This window comes from Arachis duranensis, unplaced genomic scaffold, assembly GCF_000817695.3.
Source record: "Arachis duranensis cultivar V14167 unplaced genomic scaffold, aradu.V14167.gnm2.J7QH unplaced_Scaffold_85290, whole genome shotgun sequence".
In the NCBI taxonomy this organism is placed as follows: Eukaryota; Viridiplantae; Streptophyta; class Magnoliopsida; order Fabales; family Fabaceae; genus Arachis; species Arachis duranensis.
This window is the reverse complement of record NW_026265155.1, coordinates 3,817-16,233: the sequence shown is the minus strand read 5'-3', so window position 1 is coordinate 16,233 and position 12,417 is coordinate 3,817. Positions and strand designations below refer to the sequence as shown.

The 12,417-nt window shown below is 36.8% G+C and overlaps 1 protein-coding gene across 1 annotated transcript; it reads right to left on the bottom strand.

Annotated features, from left to right (window-relative positions):
• Positions 1-1,842: 1,842 nt before the first annotated feature.
• LOC107478248 (uncharacterized) lies at positions 1,843-2,466 on the bottom strand. The gene has a single exon (XM_016098383.1). The coding sequence runs from the start codon at positions 2,464-2,466 to the stop codon at positions 1,843-1,845; it is 624 nt and encodes a 207-aa protein (XP_015953869.1).
• Positions 2,467-12,417: the final 9,951 nt, after the last annotated feature.

Sequence of the window (12,417 nt, the reverse complement as noted above, 5' to 3'; positions counted from 1 at the left end):
GTGTTTGTTTTTTTTAAGATTAAGTATTTATTTTCGTTTTTTTTAAAAGAAATCAGCGATACGGTGTTGAGTCACAGGCTCCTATTTTAATATTAAGTATATAAAGTAGTCATAATACTTCTTACTATCAGAATGGCGTAGCCGGAAGCGTGACATTTTAGTAGTGAGGATGTTACAATAATCACTCTAAAAAAGGTATTGAAAATTGCAGTTAAGATTCTTGATAAAAATTTTATTTGTATATAATCTTGCACCATTTTAGGAGTAATTTTTTTTCTACCGTTAAGATATTTTCTGGAGATAGAAAGTTTATAGTTCCTTGAAGATATTAAGTTTGGGAGAAAAGATAGTTCATAGATTATCCTTAAGGTAAACTCAATACCTTAAGAAAAAATGTCATTTGGTATATCATTAAAGAAAGTTATTTCATTTTATGTGAGATATTATGTGTAGGTTCTATGAGTGAAAACTTTAAGTCCGTAAAAGACTTTAACATTTGGGGTTCATTCTATTAATTACCTAAAAATATTAAGCCATTATTTTTTAAAATCAAGTAGACAAAATGGGTAATACGAATATATAAAGTATGATTTATTATAAAGTGTTTCGCTAAAGAATAAAGCATTGAATACAACTGAGAAAATACTCAGAGTAGCCCCTGAACTTGCACTCGACACTCAAAGTGGTCCTTAACCTTGCACTGGCCTCAATATTATCCCCGAATTTGACACAAGTGTTTCACGGTCGTCCCTGAAGCATTTTCCGGGGAATATTACTTCATGGCGCGCTGACGTGTACGGAGAGGGGCCACGTTGGATGACTAACGGTTATTTGATGTGGCAGTTATCTTTATTTAACTCAATTTAGTCCCTGAAATCATTTAGAACCCTAATCCCCAATTTATCATGAGAAAGCAGACTGTTTCTTCTTCTCTGCTCTTCTTCGTCTTCCCCGGCACCGTTGAGCTTGAGTTGAGTGGAGTGGGCCATGATGGGTGGAGGCAGCAACCATGTTAGTAGCACCAGTAACCGACGTTCAGAGAGAAGCTGTGGGAGGAGAACCACCAGAAGTAGTCAGGAACGAGTTCCAGATAGGTGTGGGTGTGGTAGCCGACCCGTCCTGAAGTGGTCAGGAACAGAGGCGAATCCAGGGAGACCATTTTATGGTTGTCCTAACTACAATGTAAGTGATTTTTGTTAATGAATATACCTAGCGTCGTTGCTTATTAAATTTGTAACATTTCTTCTCCATGGGCATGAAATGTGGTTGCAGAGTGTTGGTAAGAGGTGGTGTGGTCTCTTTATGTGGGCTGACAAAGTTGCTGATGAAGAAGAAGAAAGTGACAGAGGTAATTATGGCTTTGAAATGGAGGAGTGGAGAAAAAAATTTGCTTGGAAACTTGGAAAGTTGGAGTGTGAAGTTAAAGCTCTAAAACTAGCATTTCGTTTGTTATTGGTTGTTGTTATAGTAATTGTAATTGTTGTTTGTGTAGTATGGAAGCAGTGATTTCCAGTTGAATATTGTGTAAAACAAAAGTTGTAATTGTTGTACCTTATAATGAAGAAATGAATAGATTTGTGTAAATCTATTTTAAGTAGCTAAGGAAGTGTAATAGAATTTGAAACATTTAACAATAACATTCCCACATGGTTAATTGTTTTTCAAAGTTGTCTGTGTCAAACTAGACACGATCAAAAGACAACATAGAGTATTTAACTACCATAATCCAAAACACATACACGATCAAAAGACAACATAGAGTATTTAACTACCATGAAAATCAGAAACCATAAAGTTCAATGATTAAAAGCAAAATATCTTAACAGAAAAATAGCAAAGTGTTCATTTGTTGAATTTTCTTGGTGGTTTGAACCCCGGAGTTGGAACAAAACGCATGACGTTACGCAACCTTGAAGCTGTAGCTGCTGATGCACCAACCATTGGATCGATACATGCACTTGTCGGAGGTGGAGTATTTGAAATTGGAATAGTGGCTGATGGAGGAGCATTTGTAACAATTGGTGGAGGAGCACCGGTTGCTGCTGGAGGAATTGAAGCTGTTGCAGGTGGTGGAGGTTGTCTTCTTTTTTTAGGGAGCTTTGGTGGCCTTGCCTGGGGATGATTTACCTGGTGGGATTCTTCATTTTCATTTTCTGACACCATTGGTTGACTCATGCCAACCTCAATCTCAGTAGCATTGCCCTCATCTGGGACTTCAGGTGCAGCAGGGAGAGGTTGTTGTTGACTTTCTGTATTAGCTTCACTAGCAGCAGCAGCTGCCACAGCTGCAGCCTCGTCGTCAGCCTTCTTCTTAGCACAATTTCTCTTGTCGTGATCCTTGCCACCACAATGACGGCATGAACCCTCTTTATATACCTTCTTCATCTTGGTGATCTTCTGCTTCTTGTCTCCAACCGGGCCTTCATCAACTCCCTTTCTTCTTTTCTTCTTAGGTGCCCCTGGCATCTTCTTAAATTTAGGTGCTTATGGTCTATTGTGAAGAGACTTCTCCCATAGTTTCTGGCTAGGAATAGGACTGATATGGAATGCATAGGTGTCATTGTATGCATCCATTGTCAACCATCTATGACAGAAGTCTTCGGGCTGCCTGCCTGCCCTAGCCATTGCAGCACAAGCATGGACACAGGGCATCCCTGTTTCAATTCAATTATATGCATCAAAGTTAATAAGTAATCAACTCTAATTTCAGTATGCAATCCACAATAAATTAGGAAAAACAATTACAATATCATAATAATTATTGGAAGGGTAATGACAATTAGAGTAATACCACTTAGTTGCCAAAGTCCATAGGTGCATATTGCCTTTCCCAAGTCCACTACCATGTTTGTCGGCCACCCATGTACCTCGAATTGTTCATAATCCGCATCTCCGGACCACATTGCCAGCCAATTCTTTGAAGCATTCCTGATCTTTTCCAAGCGGCTACGTTGAACAGGGGGTAGTAACCCAACATGGTTCTTGAATTTCATTTTGTTTCGGGCTATTGTCCTTATGATATACATTCTAACTTCCTCGAGTAATGTGATAATTGGTTTAGCCCTTGCTTCTTTGATTCTTGCATTGAATACTTTGCAAGCATTGTTACATATGTTGTCACATTTTAGTTGGGTAGGGAAGAAGGCCCGACTCTATGCATCTCTTCACCATTTGGCAAGGTACTCCCAGGCTTCCTTCTTAGCTCTCTGAATTTTTATCATCCCCTCAACAAATCCCTCTTGAGTGGTAGATCTTGCACACTCCCACAGTAATCCTCTGAGTTCGTTGTCTTTCCACTGCTTATTGAAGTTTCTCCACAAGTGCCGAACACAAAATCTGTGGTGGACACCAGGGAAGACCTCCTGGACAGCTGTGATTAATCACTGTAGGTAACCAAAGACATTATTAACTTATAATATCGGGACCCAAACTGGTCCCTCAACTTACGTAAGTGACATAAACTTAGTCCCTACATATCTATAACTGATATAAAATTAGTCCCTATACATACATAAGTGACAGTAAACTAGTCCCGACTAGATAGTCAGTTCTACTCAAATCCCATTATATTAATACAGGCATATTGAAACAGAATCATGAAAGCAAGACATAACAGCAACAATGTCTGAAACAAACCAGTTGTATTTGAAACAGAATCATGAAAGCAGTAACTAGTAAATAACAAACTTGTCGTTACCTTTTACATGTCCGAAATGAAACAGCATCCATTTTGTGTATAGCTCCCTAGATCATCATGCAGCAGCTCAAGGAACCACCTCCAATTAACTGTGTTCTCCACGGGTACAATGGCATATGCAATTACGTAAATATGATTATTGGCGTCTTGTCTAATGGATGCCAATATTTGTCCACCAAATCTGGTTTTCAGGAATGCTCCATCAAGCCCTATTAGAGGTCTGCATCCTGCCTTAAACCCCTTCATGCATCCATCGAGACAAATGTACATCTTGTCAAAGGTGGGCTCTTCTGAGTGGTTTGGATGAGGAATTGTGGCGATGCGCACAGTAGAACCAGGGTTGCACTTCAGGAGAGTCTCACCATAATCTCTCACCATCCCATATTGTGCAGCAGCATCACCGTACACAATGTGCCTTGCATCTCCGAGTGCTCTTGTTAGGGAAGATTTGTTCAACTCCAAGTCATATTTACTTTTAAAGTATGTTAAAGCTTCAGAATGCTTCAGATTCAGAAATTTCCTAAGCTTCTTGACCAACTTGCTAGCTAACCACCCTCTGTTAGCTAATCTATTTTTTATCTCCCTTGGGCAGGTATGATCATCATTGAAGGTTTTAACTTGCCAGCAAACACTCTCACTATCCATAGAGGCATAGATAACCCATGGACAGTCCTCAACCTTACATAAAGCCCTGCATCGTACTTTATCATTTTTCTTGAATCTAACTCTCCTACCTTCCTGGATGCAATACTCCTTCACAGCCTCTTTAAAATCCATCTTCGTGTTGAATTTCATCCCAACCTCTAATCGGATTTCCCCGAACCTTGTTCCTTCTCTGAAAACAGGAAATGCGTCGTCATCCTGCACTTCAGCAAATTCATCCTCTGAGTTGGGGGGTGTCCTCATTTCTTTGGAATGCCAAGAATATGCCCCATCTGACTCATCATGATATTCATCATGAGCATCATAACCCCCAATATCAGAACTATGGTCTCCCGATTGTCCACAAAAGAACTCATCATCTTCACCAGAATCATCCTCAGGTACTAATCCATCATCAGGTTCTAGTATCTCCTTCCATAATTTACTCTCCTTAACCTTTTTAGGGTGCTTCCTGTTTACCTCTTTTCTTTTACATTGCAGTATTGTATTGGTTACCTCTTCATCACTCGAACTTTCCTCAGCTCCAGGCTTGTACGCACTATCCTCTGCACTTTCATAACTGTCCGAACATTCTGATTCTGATAACACAACCGTATCAGCTAGCTTTCCCTTACCCTTAGTTGTTTGCCTCACCACATGACCTTTGGCTAGACCCCTGGTTATATATCTCCTATTCAGTGTTGTTCTTGGTTCGCCTTTCTTTCCAGTTTTTTTCAAAGCGGCTTGTTTCTTCTCTGTCCCATTCTTTGAGGGCACTTTCGGTTGGAAATTCTTACCCTGTTTTGGCTTAGGCACCAGTGTTGGAGTACTTGTGGGAATTGGTGTTGATTTCGTGGTTGCAGCTGCTTCTTCAGTATGACCCATGTCTTGGTTGGGTGGGGCAGGGGTAGCAGCCATAGAAATTGGGGTCGGAATGGTGGAATTGAGGGTTGGGGTTGATTTCGTGGTAGCAGCTGGTACTTCAGTTTGGTCCATGGGTGGGGCAGGGGTAGTTTTCATAGACACAGCCTCCTGAGTGGGTTTGGTAGTACTCGGACGGTTGATACATGGGGTTGGAACTGGGTTTGAAGGAATGGACTTGGAGCTTGGTCCTGTTCTCAGCAAAACTGGTTGGGTAGGGACTTCAACCACCACCTCCTCCTTGTCCTTTCTGAATGGTGGTTCTTCCAAGTACGTTGGAATAGATACCCCATGTTCATAGTACACGTGCACCTCTCCATGGTTGCTTTCAGCAAGGAAGCACATCTCCAGTAGCTCAGCATCAGAATTAAGTTCCCTTAGGCCAATCTCTAAGGGTCTATTTGGAACCAGCCACCAACAGTGTTCCGCCTTATCATACCCAAGTTCTTTGTAGTAATTCCTGATGAAAAAGACATCTAGCCTATCAGGGTCAACCTTCGGAATCTCTGAAATATGGTCCCTGGTGTATGACACGACACCCTCTTCACTCCTCACAAGTGGTCCCCCATGATGACACACAATAGTTATGAGACCCATCTGAAAAAAAAATAACATATGATCATCAACATTGCCATCAACCAGGGAAGTACAATAACACCAATCCCTAACCCTCCATGAACACACATAAACAGCATACATAAACAACCTACATTCTTCTATTTTCGGCACCTTACAACCATAGCTACCATCATTACAGCAAAAAACAATAACAAAAAATGCAACATCAACATACGCAGAAAATCCTAACAAAAATTTTCAGAAAAACCATATAACAAAACGATGAGTGAATGAATATATAACGACTTAACAGTATACAAAAAGTCATGATCAACAAAATCGAAGGAGTAGATGGTAGCTATTATGTTTATCCTTTCTATTTTGCTTACCTCTAACAATCAAAGTGCTTCCCATCAGACCACTGCGTCTGTAATAGAGATGAGATAATCACAATATGCTTGATTTCATTGAGAGAGAAGGCCAGCAAAAATCCCTCTCAAACTTGTGCCATTGAAGAAAATAAGGAGAAGAGGACGAGACTGTGTTGGCTTGAGAGAGAAGTAGTCACTGCATGTTAAATCCCTTCTCCAAACGCTAACCGACGACGTTTCAATGCAATTTGGGCGCCAAATTAAAAAACGACATCGTTTTGGGAGTCTCGCCTGGCTGCCAGCGTGGCATCCCTAAGTCCAGGTCATCTTTCCGTCACCGGAAAATGTTTCAGGGACGACCGTGAAACACTTGTGTCAAATTCAGGGATAATATTGAGGTCAGTGCAAGGTTAAGGACCACTTTGAGTGTCGAGTGCAAGTTCAGGGACCACTCTGAGTATTTTCTCAATACAACTAGATTTTTCTTTCAGTTTTATGAAAAGACTCGTTTAAAAATATAATGACATTGATGATATATTAGATCTTGAGCTATGATAGATGGATAAAAAGAATTATTTTTCAATAATAATGTTGATGAGACAATTGATATGCAGAAAATTGCGTCATAAGATACAAAAGTAAATGGATTGCAAGTTAAAGAATTCTATTTATAGACTAAAAAAATTTTATCATTAGTAATTTATAAAATTAAGGCTTAATTTGGTAAAACTTTTTGAAGAGGTGCAAAAGCATAAACTCCTTATTTTGTATTTGGTAAATCAAAAAGATCATGTGTTTGTGCTTATAGCTTTTAAAAAATCGCAGTACTTTTGAAAGCAAATAAGGTAAAGCTTTTCAAAGTTGGCTTGTGCTTTTCAAATTTTAAAAGTCTAATATAACCTCATACATTAACTAATTTTCAAATTTAATGCCTAAATTTATGTCTTTTATAGTATTTTTAAATTTTAAAAACTATTTTACTAAATGTAATTGTTGTTGTTTGTGTTTATTAAAAGTTATTTTTAATTTAATTTATCAAACATAAATGTTACACTTTTTAAAAATCTATCTTTTAAAAGTTAAATTTTATAAGCTACTTTTAAAAAGTAAAAATTTTACCAAATTAAGGCTAAGTACAATTTTGGTTCCTAAAGTTTTGTTTGAAAATCAAAATCGTTCTTAAAGTTATTTTACGTTCAAAATTGTCCATAATAAATTTTATTTTAAAATAATTATTTTTACCTAAATATTAAATTTTTGGACAAAATTATCGCTAAAAAAAATTATGAAATTAAGAGAGAGAGAAAGAGAAAGAGAGAAGTAGAAGCTATCACCAGAAAAAAAAAACACACACACATAACACATTGCATAAATCACCACCCTCACAAACCCAAACCAAAACCATGGTTGAAACTAGACATGGTTCTTCTCAATCCTCAACCAAACGCTCCATCTCTTCGCTTTCTCCTTCTAACTCCAACAAACGATCAAAGGTCTCCACTTTTTCTCTAATCTGATTCATAGCAGAATTTTCAATTCTACCAACACCACAGCCAATGCATCATCCACGATACTTTCTGTTGTTATTGCTCCTCCTGTGAACGAATCTGGACCTAGAAATGATGATCTAACTGAGATGGTGTCATTGAATGCCATTGATACTTGCATCGATGATGTTTTGCCAAAAACTTTATCGTTGAAGGCCACGCCTCCTTCTGTGCTAGCAGTGGAAGAGAATGATTTGGTGACCCCTCAGTCCATAGGTTAGAAAGTTGCAATCTTTTGGTTTCTTTTGTGGGAAGTGATTAATTCTTTTGCATGCATGTAGCTATTGGATAATGACTTTGTGGTGAAATTCGGAATGGGTTTGTGTTGAATTTTTTAATTTTAGGTGATGATGCAGTGGATGGGAAGAAATCAAATGCTACAGCTGCTATAGCGGCGGCTACTAGCCCATTGAAGAAGCAGTTAGGGAAATCGAAATCAGGACATAAGATAGCTTGGGGGAAGCTCCTTTCTCAATGTTCTTAGTGTTCTATCTACTTGTGCAGTAGCTTCTTTGTGCTAAATTACTGAAAGTTAAGATTTTTTATTGAAAAGAAATTTCGGTTCTGATTGTTATTTTCCTAAATGTTTAACATTACATTATTTGAGCTTATTCTTGTGGCAATACATGAAGCTTTTTCACTTTTCTGTTGGATGTTGATGATATAAAGGTACAAGATAATGAAAAAGAATTTGGTGCTGATGGAAGGACGGTGATGTTGGATGAAGAAAAAGAAGAAAAAGAATAAGAAAAATTGGGTATTTGGGCGTAGAAGGTTGTTGGAGAAGGATCGTAAGAGAATGGTATTTTGGCTCGAAGATGATTTTAAAATCAAATTGAACTTTAGAGATGAATTTGAACAAAAAAAAAAGGAATGATTTTGTTTTGCAAGCTAAACCATAGGGACTAAAATTATTCTTAACTCTAATTTATACCTCATTAAATTATTATCTTATATAGGTTTTTGAAATAAATGTAGTCGATGGTTATATACCAATTTAGTAGGAGTTAGTACATTTTCATTAGCCTTGTGTGTTAGTAGCATTCCTCTTCTGTATTAGGAATTCAAATTCATTGAGATAATTCTCAAAGTACTTTTGAATTATCAGAAAAGAGTTATATCTAATCTAAGACTTTAAAAGGATTTTATATGCACGATTGCAAATAAGATTATAATCCCCTTAATTTTAAGAGACACAGGTATATTCTCATTAGATGCCTCAAGTAAGTTATGAAGTTCAAAGCATATTCTCATTAGATGCCTCAAGTAAGTTATGAAGTTCAAAGCGCAAAAGGTTTCTTATGCTTCAATAGTAGTATGAAGGATATCGAATTTATATACTTATAGTTATTGTGTATATCGTTAGCATCTTTAGTAGATATTAAATAGTACTCCAACAAGTTTTGATATAACAAAACATTACACATTCACATAGATGAAGTCAGAAAATAAAATTAGAAATTATTTGGTATTCAGATTCTGACTTTATTGGATGTCAAAGTAATTTTGATCCATTACATATATATTCATATGCTCATTAGAAGAGTTATTTAGAAAGGTGTTGAGAGGACACTTGCTACTCTTTTCACTAAAGCATTTGAATATAAAATATTTTTTGAAGACATCCAACTTAATAACTATAAATACTTATCACAAATTATGAAAATATATTTAAAAATTATTTGAGTTATTTTGTAACAATGTGCCAGTAGTATAATATTTTAAATTATTAAATAAAAGAGTTCAGAGTATTTACATATTTATTGAGTATATTAGCACAAATTATATGAATACATTCATATTTATTTATTTAGAAATAAACACCTAAGGTTTTTCGTGTGGATAATATTCAAGTGGGTATTATACAAGGTTCTGAAAATCGAACTAAACCGGTCAATTTGACTGGGTTAATCGAAAACCAGTTTTCTGGTTGGTCCAGTTGACTCCAAAACTACTCTGCAAAAAATCAGTTAAACTGGCCAAACCAATCGGGTTTTTTAAGGTCCGATTTTGTAATCTGCCTCAGAAACAATGTCATTTTGACACTAAAATAAAAAAAAAAAGAGAAAACCCACTAACCCAGTCCCAATTCCTGAACGAGCCTAACGAACTCACGAACGCCTACCTCTCCCTTCCAACCCTAATTTCCTCCAACGATCAAAAGAAACGCCTCCACCATCCCTACCACTATCGGCGCCGGCAGTGACCATCAGCGGTTGTCACCCTTGCCACTCGAAGATTCTATCATCGTCGTCAGAAGGTTGGTTTGAAGCTTTTGTCGTCGTCGTAGTCAGAACACCCCTCTCCCTTCTCGCTTACCAAACTGACCCCAAATCCAACCCTTAGCGCGCAATCCGTTTCCTTCTGAAATCATTTTTTCCTCTTCCAGCTATTTCCTAGCTTTTCTCTCCTCCTACCCAACCGCTGCATTCCCCCTCTCCGTCATCGTCCCTTTCCCATCACCTACACAAGCTTGTCTGTTTTCACTTTTCTTGCTCGCCTTCGTTCCCATTGCAATCGTTGCCTTCCAGCCACTTTGTAGACGTTGTCGTCGCTGTTACCCTTTCGTCGACTCCTCCCTCTCAGAAGCCTTGCAATTGCCGATGTCGCCTCTCAGACCACAGTTCAAAACGTACAAAAGTGTGCTAATTAAGTTTTAATATTATCCATTTAGAGTATGGTTTGTTTCTCTGGAGCTACCCGTGTTATAGAGATTTGATTGTTATTTAAGCACCAAGAGAAAGATAAAAGAATGAACCTTGGTTCAATGTTATCCCTTTGTAATTGAGCTATTCAGGGGGTTTGAACTGCTTTTGTTGTCAAACATTGATCATCCTCTTTTGGGCAAGTTTGTAGATTGGTGATTCCTAGTTCACTGACTGTCATTTGTTGTTGATTGTTGATTGAATGTGAATTTAGTATTTTATGCTATAATGTTTGTTTGCTTTGGCTCTATTCCATTTCCTTCTGTATGTGTTTCTATACCCATATAATCGATGCAATCCATATTATTATTAAATTAATAATTAATTAGTTATTTCATTCTTCACATTTCACTACAAGAAATACGCTGATTATCATCAGATTTAGCAACTCGCATTAGTGTCGAATTTACCCACGGAGTTAGCAACGATTTAGTTGTAGGATTTATCATACCAAATAGTTACCGGCGGATAACCGTTTCTTATGGTAAAGTCGTCGATAAATATTTGGCGGGAACAAGGCGCCAAACGTAGCGTCAGAAGAATCCGACGGTAGACACGATTAATGGAACACTGCATTTTTGTAACCTGAAACGCGTTACCGTTGGATTTATCCACCGATAAACTTGACAGTACTTGTGCCCTAAATTCGAACCGCGAACCCTCTTCCCCTTCATTTTGAATTCAATTTTCTCTTTCTACTTTCACCTTCCCTACTATATATATATCTGTTTCTCTCTAATCTCTCACCTCCCAGTCTCTTTCTAATGCCCTTGCCACCGCTGTTGTAAAGACTGCCATCGCCGCTGCTCTAAACATCCCTATTGCTGCAAACCCACTGCCGCCACTTCTGCTCTTCTTCTTGTTGGTGAGGTCAGTAACTTCTGCTAATCTTACTTGTTATTAGTTATTTTAAATTAGAATTTGTGTTTATTATTGTAGAATGGTGTTGATTATTCGAATTGCTTAGTGAAATCTCCATTAGGTATTTTTCCTTAATTTTTACTTGAAAATTATTTTTGGTGTTTTAATTTCCTTTTCAAGTTGTTTGCAGCTTTATAGTAGAGAATGATTGAATACTAATTCAATTTTGGAAGTCCTGAAATACAATTATTCAAGTATTTTGATTTGAAATTTTGGTAGTTTTGGAATAATTTCTTTTAGGTCGTTATCTTTCACATGGCCTCTGTTTGGATTTGAATTTTTTATTGAAAAAATTGTTAACATAGTTAGAATACTTTGAAAGTTAAAATGTTTAGAAAAATTGTTAACGAAGTTAGAATGCATTGAGAGATAGAAAGCTTTGTTAGAATGCTTTCAAAGTTAGAATGCTTTGAGAGTCAGAATGCAAAGTTAGAATACTTGAAAGTCAGAAGGCTTTGAAAAGTTAGAATGCTTTGGAAAATTGTTTGAATGCTTTAAAAGATAGACTGTTTTGGAAAAATTGTTGACAAAGTTAGAATGCTTTGAATAGAAAATAAGATAGAATAAAGTTAGAATGCTTTAAAAGTTTAGTAAATGTTTGAAGTTTTTTGGTGGGTGGATTAGGATTTTAGGATTGATAGATATTTGGTTTGGATGGAACTTTTGAAAGGTGAAAAAATTCGAATTTTAAGAGAAACTCTATCGAAATCTTTATAAAATTCTGTTTGATTTATTATATGTACCTTCTCTTCTAGTTGTTTGATTACAACCATGTCATATTATTTATTTTTGTATTTAACTAATTTATGTAATGTATACATGATATTTTTATTTTTGAGAAACTCTAATGTAATATATTTTAATATTAGAAAATGATTGTCTCTTTACTGTGACTCAAGCTTTATTAATATAATTACTGCATTGAGTGTGTTAATAATATGCTTTAGAGTTTGTGAATTTAATTGTATTTTGATTAGTGTTAGTAATATATTCGCTGTGAAGACATGATGACAGGTAGTAGAAGTAGGTCGAGTGGGTTACGTGGTCATGGTAGA